A 19,386-nucleotide genomic window follows, 5' to 3' on the forward strand; every position below is an offset into this window, starting at 1 on the left:
GGTACAGATGACTCCATCCCCCTTTTCAATGCAACAGCAAATGAACATCGACCTTCTAATCAAATGAGATGTAATAAAACAGGAACCTAAAAACCTTTTCAGCTAATGATACAAATTACATAAATTACCTTAATTATATAATCACTGAGTTAAATTCAATACAACTTTATGCCATTACACAACACAAATAAGTATTGTAACTATTTTAACTCATAACGGAACAGTCTAAACACATTTATAACAATTATTTTGGAGATGCACTCATCGACCGGGCAGGGGCTGGAATCAGCCAGTTTTCAGCATGACTGTCGACTGTGTCAGTTATATTTGATTCTGTGCAGGACACATTTATACACAACGGAACCGCCGGTCCAAACTGAAAGAAAGAAACTAACTCTGAGAGTCTTTACGGAGTTTTGCCATCATTTAAAGTCATCCTCTCTAACACCTTTCTCCTCTTGAGCAGAGCAGAGACAGGGAAGTCGCTCAAGTTGACGTCAGGATGTGTCGCATGTGTGTGATCTGTTTCACCTGTTTTCTTAAGGGAAAGTCAAGCATGGAAGCCGAGGAATTGCACATTTACTGTGAGGATAAGGATCCGTTGTCTGAACCAGAGAGGCATTTTTTTCCCCGTTTACATGTGAATTGCAGCGCATTACCAGAGTCCTGGATACACCAATATACACTGCATAGATGCTTATACGAGGGAGCCAAAATTCACTTAGACATTTCAGTAACAGGCCATTAAGGTAGCTTACCATGTGTTAATCTTATTAGTTATTTAATTGTCACTGTTTCCTTACAAACACACATTTGAATTTTCCATTAAATAAAGGTAACAGAAATGTCTGTGTATGCTGTATGTGCAAACACATGACAGATGAGAGTGTACTGACTGTCGCAAATGACAAAGCAAAGCAGCAAATCCTTACATTTAAGAAGCTGGATCCAGGGAATGTTTGACATTTCTGCATGAATGATGCATAGATGAAAATAAGTTTACTTTTGATTGACTAGTCGAGCAATCGTCGCAGCTCTAGAAAATATAGTTTATTATTTTGAGGCTTGTACAAACGACAGGACTCAAAGAGCAGTCGATAACTGTGAGGGAGCACAACAGAAGAAATGTAGTTTAATATTGACAGATGATGACAAGAGGGAGTTGTAGTCTTTTTCTTTCTCTGTGTGATGTGTGTGTGTGTGTGTGTGTGTGTGTGTTCTCCCCGGTGTCTAGTTGTAGAGGATCGTTATCAGCTGTGTCTTACAAGGATCAACTAGATCCCAACAGCGCACACAGGTCAATGCATTACCTCACTGTTTGCCTGTATCTTGTATCTGTTTCACTCAGCTGCTCGCTCTCACTTAACCACACACACAAACACACTCACACACACACACACACACAGGATCACCTGCTAGTAAGAAAAACAACTTAATCAATGTGAGCTACTCTCCCTCTGGTGTTGACATGGATATGAGCTTTCTTTATATTATATGTTCTGCCATTTTGACATTTCCGTGATGTATTCAATTTTCCCTTCACATTTTTCTTTACTGTGACTCATTTAGAGCGGTAAATATTCACAATTCTGTCAACCTTTCTCCACAGTCTACTTTGAATTCCCCACACCTCCATTCATCCTTTCCCTCGCTCTCTCTTCCCTCCACAGTTTATGCAGGTAATCATCGCTGCTGTCATTTCCATCCCTACCTTGATACCATCCATCTCTCCTTCCCTCCCACTCCATCTTAATCTCTTCATCATCTGCTCATCTCCAATCGCCTCTGCCCGGCCCCGCCTCCCTCCTTCCTCCCACCGTTATCTCCCTCGTCTCGCTCTTCATCATCTTCTTCTTCCTAATCTCCCGAGCTCGTGCTAGGCTCTAATTAGCTGACGTCTCCGCTAATGAAGTTTGACAACAAAAGATCACCAATGCTGGCAGGTGGGTCAGATGGAAGAAAATGAAAGGGGCAAGAATAGAGAGACAGGGGAAAGGGAGTTTATGTGGAGAGTGTATGTGCTGTCAGGTTGCTCTGTTGCCCTCTTTTCTTCTGCGGGCTAACAGGAAGTGACACGTGTTTTTAAAATGCAGCTGACAGGATATGACACTGCTCCTTACTCGGCGCCGTCGAAGCACGGGGAGCAATTAGCGCTCTATCGACTGCCATGACATCAATCAGACGAGCTGTCTTAATGCCTGCGAGTGTAAAAGGAGGCTGGCATCGGATCGTCATGACGATCAGTGTGTGTGTGTATTGTACAGATTGAAAATTTGTCTGGCATAACATTATTTAGACAAGCCTTCTGTGAGTGTGTGTGTGTGTGTGTGTGTGTGTGTGTGTGTGTGACAGACAGAGAGGGAGAGGGGGAGTGCTACAGGTGGTAAACTGGCTGGCATAAAGTCACGAAGGCAGGATGTCTGGCCCCACGTTCCCTTTTGACTTTAACAGCCGTGTGTGTGGCAGGAGGCCTATTTGCTTAATAAATCTGCCAAGCACAATAGCTGTGAATGGCAACTCAGTAAAGCTGGATTAAAGCGGCTACCTACAGCGCAGGTTCAGATTTATTATTCAGAGTTTTAAGTGGCTGACTGGTGAAAGCAAAACTAGACAGATGTACCTGAGGTGGGAACAACGAGGCACCTGATAACTTGATTAAATTCAAGTTCAGAGGGCTTTGATTCGATTATAAAAAGATCCAGCACAAATTTTGATTTGAATACATGATTTATTTTTTCTCATTGTGTGACTGTTTACAGTGATCCATAGTTAAAACAGATGGATGAATTCACCTTCATTCGTAACAAAGCTAAAGAAGTAGTCTTGCTTAGACCCAGAGTTGTTATCAGGTGACAAACCGATTAAAGCATTTTGAAAATTGGTTGTATGACACATATCCCGCCCCTGAAAGCCAATCACGTGCTTTATCACAGTCAAACTAGGAAACACATCAGCTAATCGTATGGTTGCAGTTGGTTTTCAACCGATTTGGTGCTGATCCAGACGGACGGATATCGCGCTAATGCACATCGTGACCAAGAAAGGTGCGGTTATTCAGAATATAGAGAGAATCTTGTTTTTCGATGTACTTTAGTGTACATGGTCATGTCATTAGTGTTTTTATTCATATTTACCTCCTGCACAAAATCTTGCATTTACTTTGAAGAACAAAGATGGGAAGGTTTGCCTTGTCTCATTACTGAATTGAAGACTACTGCCTTGTGATGGGCTGTTAATGTCCTTTTACTCACTGTGACACAGAGTGACAGTCACAACAAACTGAATTTACACTGAACAGAAATATAAATGCAACACTTGTTTTTGCTCACTTTTGTCATGAGTTGAAAACAAAACATCTACAAGACTATTTTGCTGCACACAAAAGGCTTATTTCTCTCAAATGTTGTGTTACAGATTTGGTGAAATCCGTGTTCATGAGCACTTCTCTTTCACCAAGATAATCTATCCACCTGACAGGTGTGGTATATCAAGATGCTGATTTAACAGCATCATTACTGCACAGGTGTGACATGGGTTGTTGTCTTCACTGTCAACTATCTCTACCAGCAGTAGAAAACACAGCCCGGTCTTCTCTTTACCTCTTTTAACGGTTCCAGTACTCCATTATCTTCCAAGTCCTAATCAAACAAACAAAGGCTGTTTGTCATTGCTTTTAAAATAATCACTAAAAATGTTTTAAGATTTTCATGCCTCATTTGGCAGGACAACATTGTTTGTCAGTGCCTTCCTAAACCAATAATAAAACGATCCATACAAGCTGTCATTTTTGAATGGCCAGCAGTAGTTCTAAGATCTGGGCACAAAAAAACTACTTGGTTAACGTTAGGGAAAGAGTATGACGATGTTTCTCTCTCTTTCATCGCACAGGATAATACATAAAGATAAAAAAAGATCTTTGGCTGTATCAAAGCCATTAATCGGATGTGATCTAAACAGAAAAAGAGAGGAGAACTTCCATAGGAAAGGTGCCGTTTCAGAAAATCAACAGGTGGTCGAGGTCAAACTTTGGCACAAAAAACGAAGAACAATGTTGTGACTTTTCTCATCATTTAAAATAAATTTAAAGCATACCCTTAGGCTGTTTTACACTTGGTCCCAGCTTGATTAAGAGTCTCTCAAATCTCTCCGGAGAAGTTTGAGAAGTCGCTCCAGCTGACCTTTACTTCACATGACCTCATCTCCCCCATGCACTCTGTCAAATCCGCTTCGCTTGTTAGGAAAATATTTGCTGGCCATGTGGACTCAACCAGGGTAGTTTTATTAGATGGAAATGAGCAGCCTTAACCTCAACCGGTTCATACAGCCTTCACCATGATAAGAATCCCTAATCTTTCCCAATTTTGGGTGGGAAATTTTCATTTTAAGCTTTAATTTTATTAGAAATGTGTGATGATAACTTCAGTTAATATGATGCAAACCAAAACCTTTAGGATTTATTCAGACAATATGGCAATAATATATGAACACTTGAGAATGGCATTTATGATTCAAGCTTAACTTTCTGAACCCAACAACTCACTGGCAGGTTAGAGAGGCACGTTCTATTATTAACAATTGCTAAAAATATAAATTATTGTCGAATTTTCATATTTCTAAAAGTCCTTGAGCACATCAAGTGCAACAAACGCTTCTAACAGAAAAAATGACACAATCTAAGCTTGAAAATAGGGATACTTCATTTCTCATTTAAACTTTTACCAACTTTTAAGCATTTTTACGAGCCAGAACTTGTGACAAACATTAAATTCTGGTTAGCTTTGAGTGACTCGTCCAACAGTGACAAAAATTCAGTGATAGTTTGACTGAAGAACTGCAGGAGAAGGAGACAGCACCCACGAGAAGAGGACAAGAGAGTAGATGTTGTAAAAATGTAAAAAAAAAACAGTTAAATATCTAATAGTTTTTCCAATACTGGTAACAGCAGAGGATTCAAAAGCACAGAATCGAGCAATGCTCTGTACATGAGTCATACCAAGAAAAAATAAAAGGCACCAAATGCAGTCTGAGACATACGATGTACACGCTAAAACCACAAAAATAGAGAGTGCATGTTGCTTAGCTACAGGTAACCACCACTGAAATTAAATGAAAACAAGGAATTAGGTTGAGAACAGGAACAACAGACATCTATATAGACGGGAAAGAACATGAGCGATGTACGAAGCTGTGCGTATACCCTTTTGTGTATCGAAACTTTGAGTGCACTCGTCTGTTTGTGTGTGTCCTTTTAAGAGCCCGAGTCTATGTGCCCATGTGTCCTTTTACTGTGTGCGTGCTCCTCTGCGGGAGGATGTCCTTTGCATGGAATTTATTTTTCATTGAGAACTACTTGTGCAAATACGAGCGGCGGAAATCATAAATGAGAGGGAGAGAGTGTGCAACAGGGCGCAGAGAGACCTAGAAAGGGTATATTGAAGGAAAGAGAGCACAGGGGGAGGAAGGGATGGAGCGGACGAGTGCCTCTTGAGAGCTTTTCCTTATTAGCCAGGCTGAATCGCAGGCTTTGAGTCCGGAAAACACACACTCTGGCCCTTTTTTTTCCCTCTGCTCTCCATCACTTGCCCCCCCCACCACCTCTTCTCATTCCTCTCTTTCAGTCCTCTTCACATTCTCTACTCCAAGCATCTCAGTTCAGTCCATCCCTTACTTTTTCTCTACTTTCCCATCTCCTTTTCTCGGTCTAATTTGCCCTTCTAGCCCCGGACATTCACTGACCCCCCCGTTCATTCTCCTTGCATGTCCTCACTCCAAGCGCCTCGTTTCCCGTCTCATCTGTTGAATTATCCCAAAACATCCACTTAGCCTCTCTTCCCCTCTGAATCCCTCGCTGCCTGCCTCTTTTCTTCTTTTCACTTCACTAGTTGATCCACTTTTCTCATTCCTGCAATTATTTGGGTCCACTCACGTCTCCTTTCAGTCCACAAAATTTAGATCTCCTTCCAAATCGTCCTCTTCACGTTCATTTTTTTAAGCTCTAAACATGCGCTGACCCTCAATCATTTTCTCCAAATCTCCTCTTCTCTTTTCATTCTGTTTATTTGTCTGTTTTCCATACCCTCCCTAACCTTTCTCTCCTCTGTTTCATTCTTTTACCCCTTTTCTTCAACACTTCCTCCTGCTAATTTTGTTCCTTCAGCTCCAAACACTCAATCAGGCTCTTTCCTTTCCATACATCTCGTCTGTTTCACCCCATTTCCCGCTCCCTTTCTTTAGCTTCCCTTCTTCTTTATTCCTAATCCCACTTAACCTTCCATTTTACCTCCCTTTAGTTCGAAAACACTCCAAACTCCTCTCTCATATCCGCCCTGGGCCTCGAATCCACCTGCTTTTATCAGTTTTTTAATTAGCTTAAATTTAGGATTTCTTTCCAAAGAGATTCCATAAAAGATGCACTTTTCATTTGATGTACAGAAAGTCTCCAAGGTCTCCAACTGGTCTTTTAAAGAACCCATAATAGCATTTTGTAGATCCCCCACTCCCAATCATTTGACAAATGCTCACTACAGTACTGTTTTAAAGTTTAGTCAGGTAACACTAGTTTGTGAATTCGTAAAATTGCATGTGATTGAATGTCACTGTCATTGAAACACTTTCTTGCATGTGCAGATGTCACAAAGAGACAGAAAAACTTGTATGAGATCCTTGTAGAAGTGACTGAAATGTGTTAGAAACCTTTTGAATCAGGCCTGGGTGCTGCTGCTCCTACAGCAGCTGTTACCCAGTGCACTTTGTGACTTTGAAAAGGACAAGCTAATTAAAAAAATGCAACTTCAGCCATTATCTTCTCACCCCCGTGCTAGTGGAAAGCTGGGTGAAGTTTTGTAGTCCATAAAACATAAAACAACTACAGTGAAGATTTCTGCTTTATAAAAGGGGGTAAGTGAGATCTTTTCAAATCAATGTGGGATCTCTGGGCTTCTGGTGAGTTGGATTACACCAGCCAAACTGTTTGGAGCCATGTTATGTTTTTTCATTCATTTGTTTTCTTAATGTTTAAAACAAGTCCCCATCTCCTTCTGTTATTAAGGAGAAAGCTACGATGCTGTGTTGCTGTGAAGCTCCAGAAATGTTTTGTGGACTACGAAACTTCACCCATTTTCCCATCGGCGTGGGGTTGAGTAGATAATGACTGAATTCTAATTTTAGGACAAACTTCTCCTTTAATGCTTATTAGCGGGAAAATCATGTCACCACCCAAAGCTAGCACAGATACAGACACACATACCCACAGCCGCCGCCGCCGCCTCAACAAAACTAATTACCTACAAGAAGAGAGTGATGTGGAAAACAGCACTCGCACAGACCAACCTGGCACCCACTAAAAGCTCCCTCCACATTGTGTGTGTCTGTGTGAGAAATGTGCAAGACAAAGACAGTATGTATTACTGTGTGTGTGTGTGTGTGTGTGTGTGTGTGTGTGTGTGTGTGTGTGTGTGTGTTTGTGTGTGCGTGTGTGTGGCACTCATTGAGCTGAGAGAATGTCTGATTAATTAATATAAAGGAAAGAAAGCCTCTCCAGTGACCAACCAAGCAACGCTAAAAGCTTATCTCTCCTGTACGAGCTTCCTCTATTCTTGGTCTCTTTCATCATTCTGACTCATAGAAGACATTTTGGGAGAGCATGCTGTTTCAGTTTATGTACTCAGCAACAATCTATACATGCAAGCTCAAATGTGTCAGATAAAGTACGGTATATGGTGCGCATTTGACCATAGCAGTCCAAAAAAGGCTACGCTCCATCTAACTCATTGCCTCACACTTCACAGTCTGATGGATTGTGATACAGAAGGAAAGACTTTTGAGATATAAAGCAGTAAGAGGACGGCTGCTCTTCCAGCACAAACAAAGCTGAAGTTTTCAGAGTTTCTCTCAATGGCAGATGGTGGGACAAGTGAAAGCCATCGGCAAAATCACTTCAAACATGTTTATCCTCTTTAGTCAAGCAAACTCCAGCACAAACACAAAGTGGAGCGACACTATGGAGGAGCAGGAAGTTTGTCTTAATTTAAAAAGTGGCAACAGCTTGTAAATGTTTTCAGTCCGGCAAGTTTGGTGCTTATTTCATCTTAAATTGGTAAAACTGATGGAAGGAGGGGCTGTTAATCCTTTTTTCTGAACCCTCACCAAGTGGTTTCTGTGCCTAAACCTAACCAAACCAGAAATACAGATTTGTCACAACATAAATTGAAAATTTGAGCCCGATAACAGATTTTACCACTGATCGCAATAAATAACCTAACACAATAACTTGACTGTGGTGATTTTCATGATCGGTATAACCGTGAATCTCCTCACATGAATGACTTGAAAAGGCTGTCTAGCTAGCTTATATACAGTCCTACATTGGTTTCCTGCTTTATAGAAATTAGATTGTATTAGATCATCATGACAAGTATCACTGTATTGTATTAGATTACGAGGAGCTGCGCTTTCTTCTTGTAAAAAAAAAAAGAAATGTTGGTTGTTTCTTTTTTTCCCCGTTTCTTTCTTTCATTCTTTATTCTTCACGTTATCCGCTCTCTACTTATCTTTCACTCATGCGCTACAGTACGTCTCCCTCTCTCTCGAGCTCACTCCACTCCGGTCTCTCCAGACTGATTGTTTTCTAATTGGTGGAGTGCCAGAGGTCGTGGTTGTTATGGTAACCTGCGAGGGGCACTTGGAAGGGTGAGACGGTGGTGGTTGGGCGAGGGCGGGAGGGGGGCACCCACTCAAGAAAACGGAGGGCAGCACTCATGCGAGGCTTGGGTGGTCACTTCAGAAAATGGACTCTGTGTGTGTTTGACATCCTAACTACCTCAGTTTAGTAAAAGCAGCTAAGTGTGTGAGCGCACAAAATGTGTATGTGTGTGTGCATTCAGATGGTGGGTAAAGAATCCCGCTCACCACTTGAAAATCTTCTAAGAGCTCCTTTGCTTGAATCCTTTTTTTCTCCCACCCCGGTTCCCGGCTACTTCCTTCCCAATGTGAGCCACTCAGACCCTCCAATCTGTCCATCTGTGTGCTGAGATGGAAGAGAGGCAGAGGAGCTGCAGGAGGTTGGACACCAGGAGAATGACTGTACGTCCACACTGAGCTGACTAAATCTGGAAATTACTCTTTGTTCCAGTCCAATTTAGCACTGCAGCTACACTTGAGATTGCTGTTTGACTCCTAAAAAGTGCTTTTCAGTTACATTTTCGAAATTTAGATGCCTTATTTTTTTATGTTGCCTTATATAAACGATGATGACTACATAAATACCTCTGTTAAAAAAAGAACACTTGTGATATAGTAGATTATTTGGGCCTGTGTTTAAGAGTGTGCGCTTCTTCTCCAAAACACATTCATGCCTTCTTGTATAATCTTCACCAAATGTGTGGTGTCTGCCTGTGTGTGTAATGAGTTTACTAAATGAGTCTGCATTAAACTCTGCCATGCATAAGGAATTGAGCTGGATCTGGCCTTTAGAATTAAAGGTGTTGGGCTGGCAGTGAGGCAGACAGTGTGATATACCGCTGTGCTGTGTGGTTAAATAACTGTCCCTCCATAATAGAGGTGTTTAAGGCAAACCACTGATAAAAAAATAAAAAAAACACAGACATAAATGCACACAAGCAGCCGGGCACATCAATGTGTGCTGGGGGATATAATTGACTCTATTTTAAGACCTATATAAATTGCCACACGGCTGCCTTTGTCATAGAAACGGAGGTGATGTTTAAACTCCTGCAAAAGCGAATTTGGGCAAACTTGTTTCTTTTAGGTTATATCACCATACACAATATATATCTCGATGTATTGAAATAATCTACATTAAGAAGAAAAACTTAATTAATGCAACAATATTTGCATCCAAGCAGCAATCCTTCACCAAATATTCCAGCTGATCTTGACTTTTTAATCAAGGCCCCCTAAAAGTTAGTATTATTCCCACTGTGTGAGCCAACTAGCTAATTTCGACAGCTACAACAGTTTTCCAGGGGAGGCTGCAAGTCAGACAGGGCAGACTAATTTCAGCCGATGGTGTTTTATATCCCTCAAATTATCATCATTATCCAACATTATCAAGGACGAGGCAGCTCCGGTTCGCTGTCTGGATTTTTAATGTCCATGACTCGCTTTTTTAACAGACGGCTGTATATCTTGATCTTATATTTAGTCTGCATGCACACACAACTTTGTGAGCTGTACTGTTTTGGTGTGTGTGTGTTTTGCTGAGGTGCTGATGGAATGGAGCCCTTACTGATTTTGTTTATCTCCGTCTCCTACCGCGGCTCTCGCCTCCCCTTGAAACGCAGCAACACAGAGTCAGGCACGCACAATCAACGCTGACGCACTACCTTCTTTTTTTGGTACCATCGATTACTTTGAACCAGTACCTGGACTTCCTCCTGTCTGCATCATCAGGTTTCAGGAAGTGATGATAAATGAACAGCACTGTCTGCCAGGACTGCTGCGGCCATGGATATAAAGTACAAGGGTTTCCGAAATCAAGACGTTCTTACACTCAAAGTAACAGGATCCCTGGGACTTATTTATTCATCTCAGTTATGAGTTAGTTAAGTCGTGTCTTAAAATAAAAACATGAAGTCTTACGTGTACTATGAATGACATATTTAGCTGTACATATGATCATGCACTGCCAAGTGAACTATGTATAATTACATAAAACCTCACCCATGTGTTACATTAACAGACAGATCTTGGACCCTGCAACATTTTGCCATTTCCTGTACAACTCTTAAATCTTAAACAACATTATTCTACAACTGGTGGCACAGTGGCGCAGGTGTTGGCAGTGTTGCCTCACAGCACAGGTCCTGGGATTGAAATCTACTGGGGCAGGGCCTTTGTGTGCACAGTTTGAATGATGGCCCTGTGCTTGCGTGGGTTACATCTGGGGACTGCGGTTTCCCCCACCACCCAACTTTTATTGCAGATCTGGATAAAGAGACGGATCCAGGATTTTTTCCTCAATTTCTTTAACACTGTGAGTTTTTTTTACATTTTCGTTAATTTCTCAGGGAATAATGCATAGATCTTGATGGATAAGCTGTCTGGTATCTATGAGTGACTACATTTAGATGCGGATCCTAGATCTGGTGAGCTTAAATTATGCTTAGCACTTAGGGTGGTTTTACCTGACCTCAGTATAGTTTAAAAACTTAGGTTTGAAAACACTCTTTGCCCTTAAGAATGATTAAAGCAATTCGCTGTTAATACATATCTTAAAGGAGTCCACCCAAGAAGCCGGCGTCAAATCATCATCTTGACACTATTTATGCATGGAGGAAACAATACTAGGAAGACACAGTGTCAGAAAACATGTCTACGAAGCCTGGAACTGTCCATCAAAAAGGTTTACCTCCCCCGAATGAAGACACGCCAGAGGAATAAGGTGGATGTGTGTGAGAATATCTGTGCTGGTAGATATATTCAGAAGCAAGTGAGCTGTGACTGACATAATAAAGGTGAGGAGTAAGGATTGTGGAGCTGAGAGGAACACATTGAGCCCTGCGGTGATTTCTTCCCTTTTTTTTTTTTTTCTTTTTTTACTGGGAGATCATACACACACACACACACACACACACACACACACACACACACACACACACACACACACACACACACACACACACACACACACACACACACACACACACACACACACTCTATGTATGTCAGTGGGAACGTGAGTACACAGGCGCTCACACTGAAGCTCAAAGCAAGCACAAACAATTCAATCCTTTTTTTGTCTGTCTGTCTCCATCTCTCTCTTTTGCTCTCGAACACACACACGTGCACACACACACACACACACACACACACACACACACACACACACACACACACACACACACACACACACACACACACACACACACACACACACACACACACACACACACACGTGTGTGTACACACAAACTTGCTTGTGGCAGATAAACCTGATTTAGACAGGTGAGGGGAAAGGAGAGGGAGAAATATGAAGCATCAGCAAGATAATATTGCACTGTGCAACAGAAGAGGGATGTGAGAGGAGAAAGCTGGGAGGGCCTCCCCACCAGGTGTAGCTCCAGGAAGGTGGCCCAGGTTTATCCACAGGTTGCAAAAAGACAAAACCCACACTTTATAAGATCTTTTATATGGTACAGTTAAATGTAAGACAAATTGTACCAACCTGCAGTGGCAGGATGTCAGAGCTTTCTTTCAGATTCTTAAGAGTGTATTCTGAGAGGGTCTTACCTGTCATTGGCGGGAGCAGAGACAGGAGGTGATGAAGTTCCAGCTCCCCTTGGTTTATTGACCTTGGCATACAGCCTATCAAGGGGATCGTCATCAGGTGTGGCTGCGGGGCTGTTAGCATGTCCTGGAAAGGCAGAAGGGCCTTGGGGGGAAGGTGTGCGGGCATGTGCGTGCTGAATTGTACTGTAGGGAGGCGACTGAGGCATTGAAGGCATTGAAGGCATGTTTCTGTCCCTGAACGATTGTATTCGGGCATAATTGGGGTCTGCGTCATCATCCTCAACATCTGGATATGCCTGCCCGCCGCCACCGCTGCCAGCTTGCTGCCGAAGGTCTCTCAGCTCAGGGTGCCCGGCCTCGATTCTACAAGACAGATGAAGAGCCAGTTTAGAAATATAAATGAAACAATGACGACTTTGTAAGAAATAATGCTGACTGAGTTACAGCAGGGGCTACCACAAAGAAACATCTTAAAACAAACCACATAGAAGCAGGCCGTTACAATAGAGCTCAGGAATGATAAGAATGGAGTCGAGAGAATAGAGAGAACGGAAAGAATGAGAAGCAATAAAAGAAAGGAATGGCAGAGATGGTAATGAAGTGGTTTCAATGTGTTCCATGAGAATAATTAGTGAGCCATCATTTGCAACCAAGGAGGAAAACCAAAGATGGTTATGGAATTTTCCTCAATGAGAAAAGACAAGAAGACTTTCACTGAATACACATCTGAGTCTGTATGACAGCGAATATAAAATACATAAAATCTCCTCACCTTTCTCGCTCATCTTTCATCCTCTCGAGCTCGTGATCACTCAGAAGTTCTGACTTCTGTCGCTGCAGAGCTGCTTTCGCCTCCTTCTTCTCCTCTTTTTTCTTCCCGAATCTGGACAAAAGACAAAGCAGACAGAAGTCAGAGACAATATAAAAAGTAAGGAGAAAAACATCATCATAAAATTTAATACGTCTTTATTTCACCAGCATTCATCAGGATGTGGTGCTATGGAAGCCGATGAGCAATAAACACCAAATTAACATCATTCTTACAAACAAACACACGACACACAGTACACAGTGACATTAACGTAGATGCACACTGAGTTTTCTCTTTCCCAGCAACATTTTCTGCTTTCTCCGTCAGCAGCAGTTGCTCAAAAAATACATCGTTTGGGAATTTTTCAACCATGAGTTCGTCTCGATCAAAACTAATGTGCAGCAAACGACAACACAACAACCTGGTGCACATACAAGTTTGTACAAAAACAACGGCATAAGCAGAACTACATTAAATAGGAGAGGTCGCATCACAATCAGTAAGTTCACAGGAGCTATGTAGTGCCAGAGAGCATCTCGCTGTCTGTCTGCAGAGCATGTGCGATTGACAGCAGACGTGAGGAGAAGAGCGAGGGCAGACTGTTGACTAGTTAATCAATCGCGTAAGGCGTCGCTCTTTCAGACGGACAAAAAAAAAGTAAATAGTAAAAAATTGCTAAAATGGGTCACCAGATACACCTGGTTGGCCCATCCAAGTAAAGTCTATGTGTGGGAAACACCGATTGTCCTATATGTGCCGATGTAAAGCCTTTTTTTTTTTTTTTTTGAGAACATAGATTTGTATGTTTGTGTTTGATAACCACATTTGAAAGATCATTTGCAAAAAATGAGCGTTCATATATAGAGTATGTTCTGTGTAAACGGTAAAATGCCGATATAGTGATATCTGAATGTTTTGTTGTACGGGCATCGGCCCCAAACATCCAGTATCGGTCGGGCTCCAACAGTAACACAATGAACTCTGGAATGAACAGACTACTAGCAGAATAGTTCAATAAATTAGACAGAGGCAGACTATATGTAACGCTATTGCTGCACACTGTAAGTATGTACTCTACAGAGCTTTATCTAAATTAAAAGATGGCATACACACGATAGACTTAAAGGCCCGTTTTAAGTGGCCACATATCAATACTCAAACCACACCAGTCAATACAGTTTGTGTGTGGTCAGCATCAACAGCACACTCAGCACTACTGGACGCCGGACAAGTCATTACCTGAGGAAGCATCGTGCGCACACACAATTACACACACCTGACTCAACTTCATAAATGTGAATGAACAATGATGGCTTCAGGCTTTGCCAACTCGCTGGCATTTGCTTGTGAATGAAATGAGAGAAACAAACCATTTAGACTAATCCGTTTACCGGTACCACCACAAGCTACACGATGTGATGGTTCTTTTTCTTCTCGGTGGAAGAATAGTTGGAATGAAGTTAACTTTTATGCTGAACAAAGGTCTGATTGATATTTAGTCATCAGGAGCCATTCAGAGGCCAGCTCACGTGCTGATGCACAAAAAAAAAAAGGAAAGTGAAAAAAAGCACTCATTAAACTTTACACCCCAGCAGCTATACAGTGAGCAGGTCATCGTTAATTGAGCCAGTCAAACCTGCTAAATAGTTAATATCTCCAACATGCAAACCGTGACCTTAAAGCACACCTTATGTTTTATTTATCTGGTGAATTTATTGATGTATTATTCTTTTGTCTACACTTCCTCCACCCGCTGCGGCTGCTGCTGCTGATGTTTTTGAAGTATCACTATAAACCTGCCTGTGCATTATTTAAACCAACATCATCATTCTAAAGTGCGTGACTTTGTTTGCGACTGTTTGCAGTTTCGCCTCTGCATGTCTGTGCATCGCCGTTGTTTTAGTGCATGTGCGCTGAGTTAATAAGGTTCTTTGAAATGTTTAATGTGGACTGGGGGGGTAAAGCAGCCCATTCACCACCCACAGAGGGGGGGCTCGATGGGCAATGAAGGGCTATAACCGTGTGTGCGCATTAACAGCCTGTATTTGCCTCACAGGGGACAAGCCTCGCTCTAATTACTGCTACCTACAGAGAAAGAGACTTACCCTTCAATTCAACTCTCTCTCGTCCCCTCACTTACCCATCTCTCACCTCCCTTTTTTTTCCTTTTTTTTTTTTACCTCAGCGCTCTCCTCCTTCTCTCTCATTACCCTCATTTTAGTTTCTTTCTATCCGTAGCCTACCTCGCCGTCTCTCTCGTCGTGTCGCCCCTTGGTATCAAACACTTCTCTCACGGCACTTAACCTCTCTCATCCCCTCTTCTCCACTATGCTGTCATTTCCATTTCCTCTCCTGCCCTAGCTTTTACACAGAAAATGAAATGAGGAAAAAGGAAAAGCAAGGAATTTCGTATAATTTGTACTTTTTGCAAATTGAAATATCTACACACCCAACCTCAAACACTCATCATTGTCAAGTTAGAAAGCTTACAGAGAAGAGCCCACACACGAAACCCATAAATTGATGAGACAGATAAGACAAGCCTCTATTAGACTGTCTTGAAATCGGATGCCTCTCTAAGCGTTCTCTGTGACATGTAATGACAAATGTAGTAATCAAACACATCATAGAGAATCTAATGATAAAAGAGCCATAATCTGCTTTTATTGATGAGGAACTGAGTAAAACCCTCTGCAACTGGATATTGGACTTCCTCACAAACAGACCCCGAACAGTTCTGACTGGCAGTCACACCTCCTCTATGTTAGTGCTCAACAACGGAGGCCCCCAGGGCAGTGTGTTCAGCCCTCACCCAGAACATCACTGGTTCCCATCTACCGGGCATCAACGATATTGGTGAGGTGAGGTGTCTGCACAGAGCCTAAAGGATACTAAAAGAAAACACCCACTCTATCAACCTTCTGTTCACCCTGCTGCCATCTGGCAAAAGATGCCAAAGATATCCACTGCCGTACCACCAGACAACGGGGCAGCTTCTTCTCTGAGGCTGTGAGACTCCTGAACTCATCCTCAGCAACTCACCATATTTGTTTCTTTCTTATGTACTGTAGCACAGCTCACATTTTATAATTGGGCCTTTCAAGGATGAGGAGCTTAACAAAATATTTGCACCTGTATCTCAATGAGAACTGTCCACATTAAGATTAATCAAACATTTTGACTTTTGAGTTTTCAATGTTGATCTTAGAGACCAACTCTGACCAATAGCAATATATTTAAGAGTTATTTTATAGGCTATTTGGACAAATGATGGAAAAGTCCTACTTGCTTTAACGTAAAAAGAAAGAAAGAAAATACATTTTAGCCTCAAAAACATCTCCATTGTACTACTTTGAGGACATAATCAACTAAAATATGACAAAAATAGAGAGTAAATTCATTTTAACCAATGCTTTTAATATTTCAAGCCGTCGTTAAACACATTGGTTAGCCAAGTGAAATATGGACTTTAATTTGTGAGCGTTAAAAACCGCTTTGAAAAGAAAATAATGGCACTGGACTAAATACTGCATATAGTTTTGGATCCATCTATACATTGGACAGTGTTATATGCCTTCTGGATGAATCTCCATCCCTACATCTCTGTCATCATTTGTGAAGGCGTTTTCACCATGAGATCAGGTTTCACCGTGAAGATGAAGAAGACTGATTACAATAAACAAGCAATCACTTTTAATATGTTTGATCTACCTACAGTTTGAAGCAAATGGAAGGGAAAAGAAGAGCAAGGGAGGAGAAAGATGTACAAGATAATGGACAGCTACTGCTTAATTGGGCCAACTCTCTATCTCCAGCCCCTCTTGATAATATTATTACTGGGCTATCGTGGGAGGCAACATGCATGGATGCACAAACAGACACACACACACAGCTGAACGAAGACATACGCATAAAATATAACCAGAAGCATATAGAGGCCGTGGATATACAACAATTAAATAAGAAAGTGTGCATGTGAGGGAGGAAGTAATAGAAATAGGAGGCTCCAGGGGATACTTGATGCTACAGCGAAAAAGGGGAAATAAAGAATGTAAGAAATATAATAAAAAAGACAAGTCCTTCTCCTGACACTGTCTTCTGGGCTGAGATTCTGTGTACATGCAGCATGACTTTTTTTTGTTTCTTTTCTTTCATTTTTCTAGGTACGACTTCTGCAGGAAGGAACTTCCTTTTCATGTGAGTGCTTTTAAAATGTCTTCTGTCCAACATGAGTAATCAGTTAAATCATACACCATTAGCACGAGAAGTGCTGGACGTAAGGCAAATTTCCTCATTTTTTTGTTTCAAGTTTTATGAGTTGCCTTTCTTTTTTGCTATGTGAATTACTGAAAAGTGGAAAATGGAAATATACAGAATAATACAACTGGCTAAAACCTGTAAGTTAAACATGCCTCATACGCACCAACACACGCTGCACACACACACACACAGTAGTCTCGACATCGAGGACATGTTCTAAAATTGACAAGTTGTGACATTATGGCTTGAGCATAATTTCACAAGGAATATCAGAGTAAGAACAGCTGATTAGCAGCCAGTTAGGATGAATAAATTACCTCTTGTTCTGTCATTAGTGGGAACAGAACGATGACTCGTGAATATTCATGACCTAACACCACAATCTGTATGGAAAGTGTATAGCTATACTCATTTGCATGCGAGAAAGATTTAATTAGAAATATATGGACAGGTTTCTTTAAGCTTCCATCTGTGTAAAAAAAAGTATATTCAACCATTCAATCAGATGTCTGATCAAGGACGGAAAGGTTTCTTTGGGAACTGTTGTTTCTTTTCATGGTTGATTTTGTAGAGCTACCAAACAGTCTGTTGTTGTACTCAATAATATCTGTTGTACATAATGTATCCTCATAATTTCTTCTGATGACAGAACACGACAAAATGAACAGAAGAGGATGACTAAGCTTTGCTCACTTTGTTTGCAGCCTGTATCCTTGAATATAGTTTTTAATATTTCATTCATTTAGGGGTTAGTTTAGTTTGTCAGAGACAGATTTTTCATCATTTTCATGCTTGCTTATTTTAGATATTTTCTTCTGCTGCTTCAGGTTGCTCGATTTCTGATGGAAGAAAGAACTAGAAAGTTTTCCCTACTCACAGGCACACACTTACTGATGGGAGGCAAAGGAGAAAATCAGAAGAATGGGATGAAATGGGAATCCTAAATTCTGAAAGAGATCTTTTAATTTTTGTTGCTACACCTAACTTTACAACTAACTTAACCTAACAACAATAGAACTTGCAAATTTTCTGATCTTGACCTTAGATGAGCACTGACCAGCATGAAGGATTAAATGTCAAAAGGTCTAAAACTACAACAATTCATAACAACAAACAACTATAAGACACACACACACACACACACACACACACACACACACACACACACACACACACACACACACACACACACACAAGTTGTCTACATGCACACAGACATGCTACTTGGAATGATGAACAGCAAGTGTTCAGAGGGCTGTTCCACACTTGTGCCTCTGAATGGTCCATGAGCAGGAAAGCCACTGACAAACGAGCAGAAAACGAGTGCAAACATCTGTGAATCTCACTTCACCTATTCTCTCTATTCTTCCGCTCCTCTCTCACTCCCTCCCTCTGTCACGCCATGGACACGCCTCCCTTTGCTATCATTGGAAAATGGATCCCCGAGGGAATCGATGATTGACAAGTGTGCTGCGATAACGAGCGCACACACACACGCACGCACACGCATACAAACATACGTGTATATAAGCAGATAGACACTGTGTAAGAGGGCACGCTTTCAAACACACGCACACACAAACACACACACACACACAGATGATTGGCAGGCATGACATAAGTCCGTGACAGTCCAATGACTTCCTGTCATGATGCTTGATTGGCAGCTGGTGGGCCCTTCCCCCCTTTCAAGCATGTGCTGTCTAATTATGAAACAATGACAGGCTAAGGACAGGGTTCTCCTGCATAAAGGACTTGAATCAGCCTCTTGGCACAAATTTTCATGTTGCCTTTGCTCCCACCTGACCACAATGTTTCACTGCAGCATACTGTAGGTGAAAAGCCGACATAGAAGTTTGATATTCAAATCAAAAGAGCAATGAAATGCATAGGACACTTATCTGAGAATGTTTTTTTTTTATTTTCTTCTGACCTGTATTACAGCCTGTGTCCACATAACATAATATTCTGAGCGCTAGCACATCTTTTAATCTTTCCCATTGAGAAGAGCAGCAACATGTGCCTGACTAGACAGAAGGCGCTGCACCCATTGTCCTTTTTCAGCA

General features: G+C 41.5%; 1 protein-coding gene across 4 annotated transcripts in view; it reads right to left on the reverse strand.

Moving 5' to 3' along the window:
- The window catches only part of pard3bb (par-3 family cell polarity regulator beta b), a 215,895-nt gene that overhangs the window by 70,112 nt on the left and 126,397 nt on the right, over window positions 1–19,386 (reverse strand). For all 4 annotated transcript variants that reach the window (XM_084361221.1, XM_084361220.1, XM_084361222.1 and 1 more), the window contains exons 20-21: window positions 13,022–13,132; window positions 12,250–12,612 (exon numbers count right to left, since the gene is read on the reverse strand). In XM_084361221.1, coding sequence (XP_084217347.1) covers window positions 12,250–12,612; window positions 13,022–13,132 — 474 coding nt within the window. The remainder of the gene's footprint in view (window positions 1–12,249; window positions 12,613–13,021; window positions 13,133–19,386) is intronic.

This window comes from Pagrus pagrus, assembly GCF_965226575.1.
Source record: "Pagrus pagrus genome assembly, chromosome: 9".
Lineage (NCBI taxonomy): Eukaryota > Metazoa > Chordata > Actinopteri > Spariformes > Sparidae > Pagrus > Pagrus pagrus.